Here is a 15,000-nt window from a genome sequence, read left to right on the forward strand (position 1 = left end):
CTCCTGCTGATGTCTCTACTTTAAGAGTTCCTCTCCGGCTGAGTATTCAGTGTATATCAGAGTAGTAGTGTCTCTACTTTAAAGAGTCCTCTCTGCTGATGTTCAGGTGTATATCAGTAGGTAGTGTCTCTACTTTAAAGAGTCCTCTCCTGCTGATGTTCAGGGTGTATATCAGTATGTAGTGTCTCTACTTTAAAGAGTCCTCTCCTGCTGAGGTTCAGGTGTATATCAGTATTAGTGTCCTCTACTTTAAAGAGTCCTCTCCTGCTGATGTTAGGTGTATATCAGTATGTAGTGTCTCTAGTTTAAAGAGTCCTCTCCTGCTGATGTTTTAGGTGTATATCAGTATGTAGTGTATCTACTTTAAAGAGTCCTCTCCTGCTGATGTTCAGGTGTATATCAGTATGTAGTGTCTCTACTTTAAAGAGTCCTCTCCTGCTGATGTTCAGGTGTATATCAGTATATAGTGTCTCTACTTTAAAGAGTCCTCTCCTGCTGATGTTCAGGTGTAATATCAGTATGTAGTGTCTCTACTTTAAAGAGTCCTCTCCTGCTGATGTTCAGGTGTATATCAGTATGGTAGTGTCTCTACTTTAAAAGAGTCCTCTCCTGCTGATGTTCAGGTGTATATCAGTATGTAGTGTCTCTACTTTAAAAGAGTCCTCTCCTGCTGATGTTCAGGTGTATATCAGTATGTAGTGTCTCTACTTTAAAGAGTCCTCTCCTGCTGATGTTCAGGTGTATATCAGTATGTAGTGTCTCTACTTTAAAGAGTCCTCTCCTGCTGATGTTCAGGTGTATCAGTATGTAGTGTCTCTACTTTAAAGAGTCCTCTCCTGCTGATGTTCAGGTGTATATCAGTATGTAGTGTCTCTACTGGGACATGTCTCCATGCTTTAATGTTCAGCTGCAGCACCTCTTTTCACCCTCTGTCTGAAACCAGAGCCCAGTCTGCTCCAATGGTCAGCTGACCATCTCTGTTGTTATTGGTCAATGCTTAGAGATGTCCCGCCCCTTAGCCTATCACGTACAATGTGTTGGAGCGCTAGCCAGTAGGAGCGCGAGTGGTGTAGAGAAATTAAGAGGATTTTAGCCTTTGCAGACCATTTACATGCACTAAAACCTATAGAACGCTATAGGAACACCCAAAAAAGCACAACATGTCCCCTTTAAGTATTACATAATACAAAACAATGAATAGCTGCAGCAAAGTGTGCTGTACTCAGTACATGCTTCATTAAAGGGAAACAAAACACACACTTAGTTCAATTAAAAGTGATTTTCTTGCAAATGAATTGCCACAGGCTAACAGCGGCGTTCTCGTTCCTGCACACGGTGTAATTGCTCTGTTTCCCTACTTGTCATTTTCTTAATTATTTCATAAACAGCACAATTATTTCATTATTGCTTCCTGCAGATGCGGTTTGCCTTTATGGAGATAGCATCATGAAGCTACATGAGAATAGGGTCTTATAGAAACAGTTCTGGTTGTCAAAATGCATAGTTCAGTGCTGAGCAACAACTCCAATGGATAGAAAACTAAATAATATATTATCAGTTTTCCTCAGATGCTAGCGAGAATAAAAACAGTAGATAAACAGATCAAATGTGATTGTACGGCGGGGCAAAGGAACAATCTGCTTGCTCAAAGTGGCGCTGCTCTCGGCAGGTAAACATTATCTCCTCACACGTTCACACACACACACACACACACACACACACATTTCCCTGTCCCTGTCACTCGCTGTGTGATCCACCTGGAGCTAACAGATAATCTACTTTTCCATTTGCACCCTCTCACCTTCATAATTAGCACTCCCTTAACAATTAGCAGCAGCCGCTAATTACTGCAGTTGTGTTCAGGATACCTGCTGCAGCCTGCATCTTGACACTCGCTTCAACACTGTTCTCATAATGGCTCTGCTACTTTTCCTCACCGCTGCCTATTTTATTCAACTAATTCAAAATTAATATAAACAGTCAATCAAGGTTCATGAAAACATGGTTGAAGTAGGAGGACAGAAAGCTGGTTAAGCCATGAGACAAAAAACACAAGCTGAAGAGATTTTAACGTTTAGATCAATGACATAGAATACGTAAATAAGTCATGTGACCGAGCTGTAGTTCCTTTATAGCCCAACATTAGCCGCCTTTAGCTTAGCGGTGGTGACGTGAAGTCATGTGACCGTGCTGTAGTTCCTTTATAGCCCAACATTAGCCTCCTTTAGCTTAGCGGTGGTGACGTGAAGTCATGTGACCGTGCTGTAGTTCCTTTATAGCCCAACATTAGCCGCCTTTAGCTTAGCGGTGGTGACGTGAAGTCATGTGACCCGTGCTGTAGTTCCTTTATAGCCCAACATTAGCCGCCTTTAGCTTAGCGGTGGTGACGTGAAGTCATGTGACCGTGCTGTAGTTCCTTTATAGCCCAACATTAGCCTCCTTTAGCTTAGCGGTGGTGACGTGAAGTCATGTGACCGTGCTGTAGTTCCTTTATAGCCCAACATTAGCCTCCTTTAGCTTAGCGGTGGTGACGTGAAGTCATGTGACCGTGCTGTAATTCCTTTATAGACCAACATTAGCCGCCTTTAGCTTAGCGGTGGTGACGTGAAGTCATGTCACCGTGCTGTAGTTCCTTTATAGCCCAACATTAGCCGCCTTTAGCTTAGCGGTGGTGACGTGAAGTCATGTGACCGTGCTGTAGTTCCTTTATAGCCCTACATTAGCCACCTTTAGCTTAGCGGTGGTGACGTGAAGTCATGTGACCGTGCTGCAGTTCCTTTATAGCCCAACATTAGCCGCCTTTAGCTTAGCGGTGGTGACGTGAAGTCATGTGACCGTGCTGTAGTTCCTTTATAGCCCAACATTAGCCGCCTTTAGCTTAGCGGTGGTGACGTGAAGTCATGTGACCATGCTGTAGTTCCTTTATAGCCCAACATTAGCCGCCTTTAGCTTAGCGGTGGTGACGTGAAGTCATGTGACCATGCTGTAGTTCCTTTATAGCCCTACATTAGCCACCTTTAGCTTAGCGGTGGTGACGTGAAGTCATGTGACCGTGCTGCAGTTCCTTTATAGCCCTACATTAGCCACCTTTAGCTTAGCGGTGGTGACCGTGCTGTAGTTCCTTTATAGCCTAATGTTAGCTTCTTACTTAAAAAATCATAAAGAGGTGTTGATATGTTGAGATTATGCCGCTGAACAAAAAGTGTAAGCATCATGAACGTGTGAGATTATTTTCTGCTATAACCCAAAATCACATGGAGAAATCCAATTGGCTTTCCTTATGGAGGGAAACGTCATCTCTGCATCTCTCTATATTTGAGCGGCTGGCAAAGGGCCAGCGTAAACGACAGCCTGCATTTAGTTTCTTTTTAAATGTTTGTGCACATGGAGTCCGTGTTGACGGCTGTCTGCTCGGATATTCCTCCATCTGTCTGTGTGACGGCGGCTCGCTGCCTGCAGCTGTAAACACTAGTTATTTTCAGACTGTCTTTAAAAGGCTTCACTCACACACACACACACACACACACACACACACACACACTCAGGGACTCTAAGAGCTCCTGGTTTATCCTCGTTTCTCCCACCAGCGCTGCACTCCACTTGCAATATGAATAACTGTAATTCTCTGAGGATCTGTGATCAAGGTTTCAAGAGCGACTGCAGAGATGCTGCTCCTTTTTACACGACATCTTTTACTCACCAGTGCTTTGTTCTTTCCTCATGTGTTTATTTCCCTCTCTTAACCTATGGTTCTCTGTGTTTTCAGACCCCCACAGTGTTAGGTCTGTCCCCCAGCAGAGGGCCTGAGTCGGGGGGAACCAAAGTCACCGTAATGGGGGACAACCTGGGGGCAGGCAGCAGCGTCAACGTCCAGTTTGGAAACCAGACGTGCGAGTTCTTCGGGTGAGGCTCTCCTCGTGAAATCATTTATTTAAAGCTTGTCCTATAAAGTGATGAAACACGTGGTGATCGCGCTTTTGTTTAACACAGACCGTTCATGGAGAAAGGCTTTTATCACACATTAAGACGAGGTGGGAAGGAAAGTGCAAATGAAAAACACACATTGTCCTTTGAAGCATTAGAGAGTCATGTAGATGTGAGGAAGTGAATGAAACTGTTTAACTGACATCTACATTATTAAGAAACAAAAGACAGGAGCGCTTAATGGCATTTGTTTTTGTACCTTCATGGTTGCAAGTTGTCAAATATTTCTTTTTTTGAATTTACAACTTCTTCAACATTAAGGCCGTTCTCATTTCGATCGCTTGTTCCGAATCAGAGTGAAATTGTTACTTTGGTTCTTACGCCTTTTATTCTGGATTGGTTTCACAGTGCACAAATGAAATCCAAATAATAATGTTTCTGACATATTATACTAAATCAGGGGTGTCAAACTCAATGTCATCGCGGCCACATTCGCATGAAGGTTGCACTCAAAGGGCCGGTTGTAACTATATAAATATATAATATATATATATATAAAATAATGTATTATATGACATTATTGCTTCTGAATTGGATTATTATCGGATAGGATAATAACTTAGTAATTAACTACGTCTGAAAGCAGAAGTCCAGGGCAAATAACTGCAAGTCTCTTCAGTGCCATGTCACAAAACGAGATGCATTGTGGGACATGTAGTTTATGGGCAACCTGCTTCTGTAAATCGGCCTGGAACCGTATAATAAACGTATTATATTCTTTGCAAGCTCTTGCGGGGCCACATGAAACGAAGTCGCAGGCCGGATTTGGCCCCCGGGCCTTGAGTTTGAGACCCCTGTACTAAATATATATTTGTATCTGTATTGTTTAAATATTTTGTTTTGTTTTTAACATACTTTTTTTTTTTTTTTTTTTTTTTTTAAATCAATATTGCATTTTGGACCAGTGCAATAGCCATATCAGAGGAAGCTAAATAATTATATTAAAGGTAAAGCATTTCTCAATTAGTGCTCTGTGTTGCTGCATCTTTATCGCATACCCACGTAAAGTACAACAACCTTCATTTTTTACTTACTTGAGTAAATATACCTTCATCCCACCACCGATTAAAACCGACTATATGTTGTCTTCTGGAAGCACCCTTCACTTCAGATAAATATAACAATATTTGAGTCTCTTTGCATGTTTTACGTTGTACATACATCACTGTCAGGAAGCATTAGATATGCAGCACTGAGAGCAAATGAAAGGTGCTCTTGTTCCCTGGATGAAACGTATAACTCCCATTACAGAAGCAGCTCTATTTCACAGCGTCTCCCTGAGAGACCCCCGAGGGGAGAGCCTCTCACAAACTTGTGTAAATCTTAATAAGGTTTTGATGACCTGCTGCATTAAAGCCTGTAATAATAGCTCCTAGAAAAGCCCGCTGCGCCTATGGAGCTTCTTCTTCTTCATCTCCCCCCAGCCTCCATATCGCTCTGCTCTGTTTTTAGTCTCCTCCCTTCCACTCCTCACCTCTGAATTTTTCTATTTTAATCGCGGCTCTCTGACTGTAATGTTGTAAGGTCAGCTTTAATGAGACACCAGGCTAATTACTGGGTTCTGGTTCTCCGCTGTATTCCTGGTGCTCTCGCTGCTAATAAATTAGGACACATTCGTGGGGGGTGAGAGGGAGGGGGGGGGGGGGCACAGCAGCGGGGAAACTCTGATAAATGTTCCATGTGTAAGGGGTTTCAATACAAATCTCTTTTTAGTGTCCCCATGTCTCCCAGCTGTGTACGTCACTCTTAAGTGTCCCCTGGTCTCCCAGCTGTGTGCGGCACTTTTTAGTGTCCCCTGGTCTCCCAACTGTGTGCGTCACTCTTTAGTGTCCCCTGGTCTCCCAGCTGTGTGCGTCACTCTTAAGTATCCCCTGGTGTCCCAGCTGTATGCGTCACTCTTTAGTGTCCCCTGGTCTCCCAGCTGTGTGCGTCACTCTTAAGTGTCCCCTGGTCTCCCAGCTGTGTGCGTCACTCTTTAGTGTCCCCTGGTCTCCAGCTGTGTGCGTCACTCTTTAGTGTCCCCTGGTCTCCAGCTGTGTGCGTCACTCTTTAGTGTCCCCTGGTCTCCCATCTCCCATCATTTTGTTTTTGCAGCTTTTAGTTTCCTCAAGTTGGTGAAGATGTTTCTTCATGTGTTTTGGGACATTTGTGTTTTTATATCCGCATGGTTTTTGGATTTGTAGCGCAGTTCTCCTAACAGCTATCCATAATGCAAATAGACCATGATCAAGTTATTGTTTCCTGGAAGTTGTCACTGTGTTAAAGTCCCGTATTGTCTCATCCCACTCGACACATGTTTATGTTTCAAATATTTGTATTGAGAAGAAGGATACAAGTGTAAGCAATAGTACAGACTTCTTTGGGGAGGACATCATGCTTCTTTCAACATAGAAGACAAACAGAACCGCCAACAAGAAATAATAATGAAAAAATAAAGCATGAAAACAGTACGCGACACGTGTTTAAATATAGTTTCCATTGTGCTCCCCTGCAGGCGGACGATGGCGGAGATCGTGTGTTACTCCGCCGTCTCGCTGGCGGGCGTGGGTCCGGTGCAGATCAGTGTGAGCGTGGACCGTGCTCAGATCAGAGAGAGCCTCACCTTCGAGTACATCGAGGATCCCACCGTGCAGCGCATCGACCCCGACTGGAGCATCGCCAGGTAAACACACACCAACACACACGTAGGCTGTCCCACGACCTCGTTTAAAAACAAAAAAGGTGACTGTTCTTTTGGACTAGTGGCTCCAACACTATGGAACTCTCTCCCCATAGACATCCGCTCTGCAGTCTCTGTAGAAGCTTTAAAGGTCCCCTATCATACTGTGTTTCATCAATATATCCCAGGTCTCAGATAAATCCAGAGCCTGTCTCTGATTGGCTGAAACACCAAACACCAAACAGATCATTGCAGCATTACCCATAATCCCCTCTGTTTCAGCCCTGTTTCCAAAAGTGCTGATTCTCTGTCTGTTACTTTAGATCAGGGGTGGCCAACCCGCGGCTCTCGAGCCGCATGCGGCTCTTTGCCTAGTTTCATGCGGCTCTTCAGTTCATATCGAATTGTATAGCCTATGTGTGAGTTTGGGGGAGAGACACTGACTCCTGACTAGTGTTGCACGGTGTACCGATACTTGAAAGGTACCGCGATACCCTGCCGTTAAAAACGTTACGATTCCTCCGTTTCATTAGTATCGGTACTTTAAGAATGACGGGGAAAAGTACTCCGGTGAGAAAGCGCCGTTTTAATAAGAGCCGTGTGTGTTCAGCGCTCTGCTTCCACTCCCTGCACTGCAGCCGTGCCTGCAGTCCCTCCCCTCTCAAGCACGCTCTAAGTCCCTCCCCTCTCTCGTGCACGCTCTAGCTGCCAGAGCATGTGAGAAAACGAGAAGCATGGCTGCAAGTGGGAGTGCAACTGCCGCTGCGCCTCGGCTTGTTGACAAAAAAGACAACAGAAGCGACATTTGGAAGTATTTGAGCTATATCTCTGACAGTGAGGGCAAGCCTACGGACACCACGAGGCCTGTCTAAAGAAATGTATTAATTGTATTTAATACGAATTCTTGTCATTTATTTTATTTATTGTTCTCATTGTTTAAAAGTGTGTGTTATGGTTCTGGTGTGAAATAAAGCACAATGAATTACATTTAATACGGTTTCCCTTTTTTTAAGAAAAGAATCGGAATCGCAATTCTTGACTTGGTATCGAAACCAAAATGTTGGTATCGTGACAACACTAGCTACTCCTGACAGTTAAACCTGATATTTAGTAGTCTGTTAAGTATTGAATGCTGATAATTCTGACGTAATTTGGCCGGTCAAAGTTGTTTGGGCTCGGATAAAATCGCTCCGTTACTTTCGTCCCGTGTTACTTTCGTCCCGTGTTACTTTCGTCCCGGCTCTCCCTACGTGTGTATGTGTGGTGTCAGGTGTCAGTATGAGAGGATGACAGCGCATCTAAATTTGATGTGGCCCAAGAGCCAATCACAATAATACCTGCAATGCAGTGAACCAATCACTTTTTGAGGGGGGGAAACCTATCGTTGATTAAACACTATCCAGTGTTTCCCCTACCATTGTCTTGGAGGGGCGCTGCGCCCCGCCAACAGAGCCCCGCCCCCCCCCTGAAATTCAAGGTGTTTAAAAAATATATATAATTTTTTTTTTTAATATATATATAGCACCAAATTCCAAATAATCTATAACTACTGTCACGTTTCACATTGAACATGTGCTCTTTTATTAAATAAACTAAACGCTTTCATTTTAAGTTGTGAGTTTATTGTTTTTGACCCTAAGAAACACTGATGCATTAATCAATAACAATAATACACAGCTCCTCTCTCTGCTCCTGAGGATTTAAAAAATATATATCCCAATGCCACAAAAATGCATCAGTGACGTGGTTGAAATCTTGTCTCCAGAAAACAAAAAACTGAAACAAGCGGTATCAGTGACTGTGTGTTTGATGTGGCTCTTTGCAGTAACATAGAAAAAATGTGGCTCTTAACCTCTGACTGGTTGGCCACCCCTGCTTTAGATGAAAATAAGGAGCCCCTCCCCACGCCCCTCTGAGAGACATTTGGTTACAAAGAACTCAATGGAGCTCTAGGAGGAGATCCAGGTGATAAGGGGGGGGGGGGTTACCTTGGTTGCTGATTGGCTAATGGTTACACAAGACAACACATCATTATGACATCATAAAGTGGCCAAAATCTGATCAGCTCATTTTCAGACAGGTTTTTATAGAAATGGATCAAAAAGAGAGAGAATCTTTGTTCCTGAAACTTTCAGAGTCTCTTTCCACAGAGGGGACACATGTTGATGCAGAAGAGACATGAAGAAGAGGGGACACATGTTGATGTAGAAGAGACATGAAGAAGAGGGGACACATGTTGATGTAGAAGAGACATGAAAAAGAGGGGACACATGTTGATGTAGAAGAGACATGAAGAAGAGGGGACACATGTTGATGTAGAAGAGACATGAAGAAGAGGGGACACATGTTGATGTAGAAGAGACATAAAGAAGAGGGGACACATGTTGATGTAGAAGAGACATGAAGAAGAGGGGACACATGTTGATGTAGAAGAGACATGAAGAAGAGGGGACACATGTTGATGTAGAAGAGACATGAAGAAGAGGGGACACATGTTGATGTAGAAGAGACATGAAGAAGAGGGGATACATGTTTATGAAGAAGAGACATAAAGAAGAGGGGACACATGTTGATGTAGGAGAGACATGAAGAAGAGGGGACACATGTTGATGTAGAAGAGACATGAAGAAGAGGGGACACATGTTGATGTAGAAGAGACATAAAGAAGAGGGGACACATGTTGATGTAGGAGAGACATGAAGAAGAGGGGACACATGTTGATGTAGAAGAGACATGAAGAAGAGGGGACACATGTTTATGAAGAAGAGACATGAAGAAGAGGGGACACATGTTGATGTAGAAGAGACATGAAGAAGAGGGGACACATGTTGATGTAGAAGAGACATGAAGAAGAGGGGACACATGTTGATGTAGAAGAGACATGAAAAATGTGTGTTCCTTTCGGGACTCCACGTGGTCTAAATGTTGTTTTTATGTTGACCTTAATTTCTGCCTCGTGTTGTTATGGCGCATTTCCACTGCAGCGGGTAGCCCCGTTTAAGCGTCCTTAACCGTCCTCAAGCGGCCAGGCCAGTTTTTGGTGGCCTTTCCATATAGCCTAGTACCGGCTAGCGGGTACTTTTTCTCTCTTTTTCCGGCCTCATAAAATCGTGGTTCCCTCAGACCAGGGCCAGGGCTGAACTAGTGACGTCAACACTCTCGACTGCTGATTGGTCAGAGAGAATCGTCACAATATCGCGCGCGAGTTCATCCCTAGCGTCGCATATATATCTAGAAGCAAGCTTGCAGCATGTTTATACACAGCATTTTGTAAACGGAGGAGCTACAAAAATGGCTACGTCTGATAAGAAAAGCACACCGTGGTCGACCGAGGAGGTGACGACATTCCTTCATCTCATTGGGGATGATCAAATCCAGCGGGAGCTCGACGGAACAACTCGAAATGTGAAGCCGATCGCCCCGCCTACACTGCGTTGCTACCCCAGGTCCTAAACTGTAATGGAAATGCGCCACGGCCACGGACGGCCAGCGAGGCAGCCCGAGGCCTGAGCGAGGACCCTTAGGGACGCTTAAACGGGGCTATCCCGCTGCAGTGGAAATGCGCCATTATTGTAGTCTTAATTTTAACTTCTGTTCTTTCTTCTGAAGCACGTATTTCTGTGAAAGAAGCTACACTAAATAAACATATTAATTATACACACTCCACACACTGGACCCCCCCCTCCTCCCCCCTGCAGAGCTTTAGATCTGTGCAGCAATAACACACACACACACCTCAATATTCCACTTTCAATTACTGCTCGCCTTTCTGCCAATTAGTGAAGATCTGATAGAAGAGCCACAGATATCAGACTGAGGAGAGTTTCTGTAGAGATGGAGAATCTCCAATCCATCTAGTAACCTCTAGAGACACACACACACACACACACACACACACACACACACACACACACACACACACACACACACACACACTACTAATTGAAGGGAAGATGAAACAGCAGCTGAGGTAGGCAGGTAGATACAATGACAGATATTTACATACATGTTTTGATTCACATTTTCAGTTGCAAAATAAAAAACACGTTTTTCCTCTTGGCTGCGTTGTGGAAGTTGGTGAAGGGATAAAAGATTGATGAGACATTGCGTTGCATACAAATGACAAATATGAAGGATTTCAACCAATTTGTATGACATTTGTATCACCTTCGAGGTCCGACAAGTGTCGTCTGTGCAAACAGTTCAACCCACTGCCTTTCTTGATGAACAAGTAATCAATATTCATTACATGTCGCTTGTTAGACGCTTTTATCCAAATACTGTGGGCAATCCCCACAGGAGCAATGTGGGGTGAAGTGTCAGGGACACAACGACATGCTGACTGCAGTGGGGTTTGAACCCGTGACCCCCTGAACACATACGCACAACCCACTGCGCCACACACCTCATAAAAACAAGCTTTCATTTGAACTTACTTTTGCAGATGTTCTCAACGTGTGGTTAAAGTTATCAATACATTTGATTGGACAGCACAGCGTCTACAGTACCTCACTACCCGCCATGGACCCATCGGACTTTCATTACAACAACAACAACAACTCTTTAGAGCAGTGCTTCTCAAACCAATGTATCCCCTTTGAAACATCTTCTCAGCCAAGTACCCCCTGACCGACGACCCCCAACATTTTTGATAGAAAAAGCCTATATAAATAATTACAATATAGTGATGTTCCATCAGTGTGTGATTTATTAACTCCTTCATGCATGAATTACAACTAAGTAAGGATATGTTCTCCTTTATGCATGAAAAAAAGACCACATTTTTCCAAGGAGTTTTTCAATTGAAGTAAATCGAAATGATATATTATGAAAAACTATAAAATACAATACACACATTTGAAATGTGTGTATGAGGACCCCCTTGGTGGTTCTAGGAATATTTTAAATACAATTGTGTTTTCTATATAACTTGTTGTACTAAGATTATTTTTGTAATCATGCATGCTATTTTTTTAATTAACTTTTTTCATTTTGTATCTCACGCACCCTCTGCAGTACCCCAACGTACCCCTAGGGGTCCACGTGCCCCCATTTGAGAAGCACTGCTTTAGAGCAGTGATTCTCAAACTTTTTTCAATAATGTACCGCCTTTCAGCCAAGTACCTCCTGATCAGCGCAAAAACTATTTGTTGGGGGAAAAAAGCCTATATAAAGAGGTACAGTACAGCGCTGCACCATCAGGTGTCTGATTTATTAAAACAACAACAGTAACTGAGAAACACTTAAATGCTACATTTCAAATGTTTACAATCCATCACTAAATTCATAGAAACCAATTTTAATATCATGCAATAACACTAAGACGACATTAGTTGCATTGAACTGATCTTTTTAATAAGTTGTACTTACAATGTAGTGAAACATGGGCTCGTGCTTCACTGAGGATCTTTGTCATTCTGACAGGGAGGCCACTGCAGTTATTACACTTCGCGTTTTGAAATATGTGACTCTGTTAATATAAAACCCACTCTGCTCAAACTCCCTTACTTTTCCTGAAATTGGTATTTTATTTTTTTCATTAACATAAAATAAATGTCACGTACCCCCTGCAGTACTCCAACGTACCCCTAGGGGTCCGCGTACCCCCATTTGAGAACCACTGCTTTAGACCCTGCAGCATCCTCTTTATTCTACAGAAACAAATCAACAAACCCAGCTGCACATCCAGCGTCAGACCGTCGTTGATATGCACGATCCGTATTTCAAACCAGCAGCGGTTGATTGTAGCCGGTTATAAAAGCATTTATAATCACGCTCCACTCCGAAGGCTATTATCTCCTGAAAGGAAGGGAGGATGAAAGACGTTTTGATGCGCTCTTTTCCACTGATGGTGGTGAATATTTATGTACAGCCGCCTTTGAATTCTGTGTTGTTCTGTGTTTGTCTCTTTGCATTTTGAATTGGAGGAATGAGCTGTCGTTGTTAGAGCTTGTGGATTGAATTGTGTTTCTTTCCCTCAGTGGACACACTCCTCTGATGGTGACGGGGACAAATCTGGACGTAGTTCAGGAGCCGAGGATCCGAGTCAAATACGCCGGGAGAGAGTCTGTCAACGTAAGAAACGACTTCTTTAATAATAAAATAATAAATAAGTTTATGATACTTAAAGGTTTTGTGCAGCACGATAATCTCCACATATTAACAGCACTTTATGATTTATGAAGTAAAAAGCTCACAACCAAAAACACATCCAGAAAACCCTTGAAATCCTGAGTCATGTTATGGTTTAAACCTCTTCCCATCACATTATGATGCTCTCTTTTGTTAAAGGTTGATCGTAATATTTATAGTTATTACAGGTATTTTTCCAAAAAGGACGTTACGTGTGTCATGGCTTTATTAGCTCTTACTAGCTTTCTGTCCTCCCGCTTAACCCTTAGATCCATAAGTGGGTCTTTTTGGAGCCGGTGAGGTGGTTTTCTTAGAGTATCTTTGTAATTACATTTTTTAATCATTTCATATTCCAGCTATTCCTCAAAAAACATGTTTTGGATATCATGCCATTCACATTTTCAATTTACATTTTAAGAAATTGTAGTTTTTGTATTTCTACCACAAGTGGGTCAAAAATGACACGCATGCATTTTCTATGGGAATTCGTTTTTTTTTCAAAATGTAATTTTTTTTTCTAAAATTATAAATAGTGAAAACTTGAATATAAAATATTTCTAGTGTGAACCAAAATATAATACTAAATATTATACAAGTGATTTTTCTTAAGCAAAATCACAAAAATGGCATAAAACCACATTATTCTAATACGGGTCCTTTTTGACCCACTTATGGAAGAGAGTAGGGTCCAGGCACTCTAAGGGCATCTAAGGGTTAAACACATTCACCACTCTATATAGAGAGTAGCATATACTCTTACTACATGCTGCACACTGCAAGCTAACAAGACCTGGCCAATTAATAATGCTACACAAGCATGCTAATTGATGTTTAGCTAAAAGAAGCTAACTCCCACCAGCGTCTGAATAATACCTCAAAAAGGTTCAGATTCGACCCGAACACGACGGGAGGTTTAAAGTCGTCCACCACAACACTTCTTACATCTCTAATGTTAGTCTTTCTGCAGTGATGTAAGTGGCTGGATGTGAGGAGAATGGTGTGAGGGGGGGGGCGGGGGTCTCTAATGGCTTTCAGTGGGAGATTAACTGCGGTCAGAAGTCTTCGGTCAGCATAAAGTGCATTAGTGTAATCAAAGTCTCGGTGCTGGGAAATCGTTACAAATTGCATTTTAGCCTCGGTCCCGGGGTCCATGTTTAATTAAAGGGAGGGGGTTTCTCTCTGTGGTCCGAGGGGGAGTAAAGGTGAGGAGGAGAGAGGGAAAGGGCTGGTCATCATTACAGCTAACTGTAACGACACAGCACAACAACTCTTAATAGTTAGTGAAGTCTTTTTGTGAGTTTTCTGGAGAGGTATTTCTGGAAAACACCACATCTGTTTTCAATAATGAAGTTCCCTTTAGCTCCCTTCAAAGCATTATATACATACATTTATAAAACATTATGTAGCAACAGTTCTATATTAGTTTATAACATTGTAATTCAATTTTTAATCGGATCAGAAAATCTGAAAAAGCACCATTTAAAAAGAAAAAGTTTGGAACAAGCCTGATTTTTCTGAGCTTGTGCTTATGGGAAAAGACGCAACAACCAATCACGTAATACGATACGATATACTATATTGTCCCCGTAAGGAAATGTGTTCTAATCTCCATCCTGCAGTTTCACATACATGTATACAAACATAGTTAACATTAAAACACATTAACATATTGTGGGGGAAACTTCTGAAGCAATTGGAGTCAGGACTCAGAGAGACACGAGGAGAGCTGGAGCTTTGATGGAGTCAGGACTCAGAGAGACACGAGGAGAGCTGGAGCTTTGATGGAGTCAGGACTCAGAGAGACACAAGGAGAGCTGGAGCTTTGATGGAGTCAGGACTCAGAGAGACACGAGGAGAGCTGGAGCTTTGATGGAGTCAGGACTCAGAGAGACACGAGGAGAGCTGGAGCTCTGATGGAGTCAGGACTCAGAGAGACACAAGGAGAGCTGGAGCTTTGATGGAGTCAGGACTCAGAGAGACACAAGGAGAGCTGGAGCTCTGATGGAGTCAGGACTCAGAGAGACACGAGGAGAGCTGGAGCTTTGATGGAGTCAGGACTCAGAGTGACACGAGGAGAGCTGGAGCTTTGATGGAGTCAGGACTCAGAGAGACACGAGGAGAGCTGGAGCTCTGATGGAGTCAGGACTCAGAGAGACACAAGGAGAGCTGGAGCTTTGATGGAGTCAGGACTCAGAGAGACACGAGGAGAGCTGGAGCTTTGATGG

General features: G+C 43.0%; 1 protein-coding gene across 1 annotated transcript in view; it reads left to right on the forward strand.

Annotated features, from left to right (window-relative positions):
* Positions 1-3,766: 3,766 nt before the first annotated feature.
* The window catches only part of LOC117533087 (plexin-A2-like), a gene marked incomplete at its 5' end in the record, with an annotated part of 38,217 nt that continues 26,983 nt past the window's right edge, over positions 3,767-15,000 (forward strand). Inside the window, 3 exons of the mRNA XM_034196718.1 lie at positions 3,767-3,903; positions 6,479-6,646; positions 12,625-12,718. Of these exons, the coding sequence (XP_034052609.1) occupies positions 3,767-3,903; positions 6,479-6,646; positions 12,625-12,718 (399 nt within the window). The remainder of the gene's footprint in view (positions 3,904-6,478; positions 6,647-12,624; positions 12,719-15,000) is intronic.

This window comes from Gymnodraco acuticeps, unplaced genomic scaffold (assembly GCF_902827175.1).
Source record: "Gymnodraco acuticeps unplaced genomic scaffold, fGymAcu1.1, whole genome shotgun sequence".
Lineage (NCBI taxonomy): Eukaryota > Metazoa > Chordata > Actinopteri > Perciformes > Bathydraconidae > Gymnodraco > Gymnodraco acuticeps.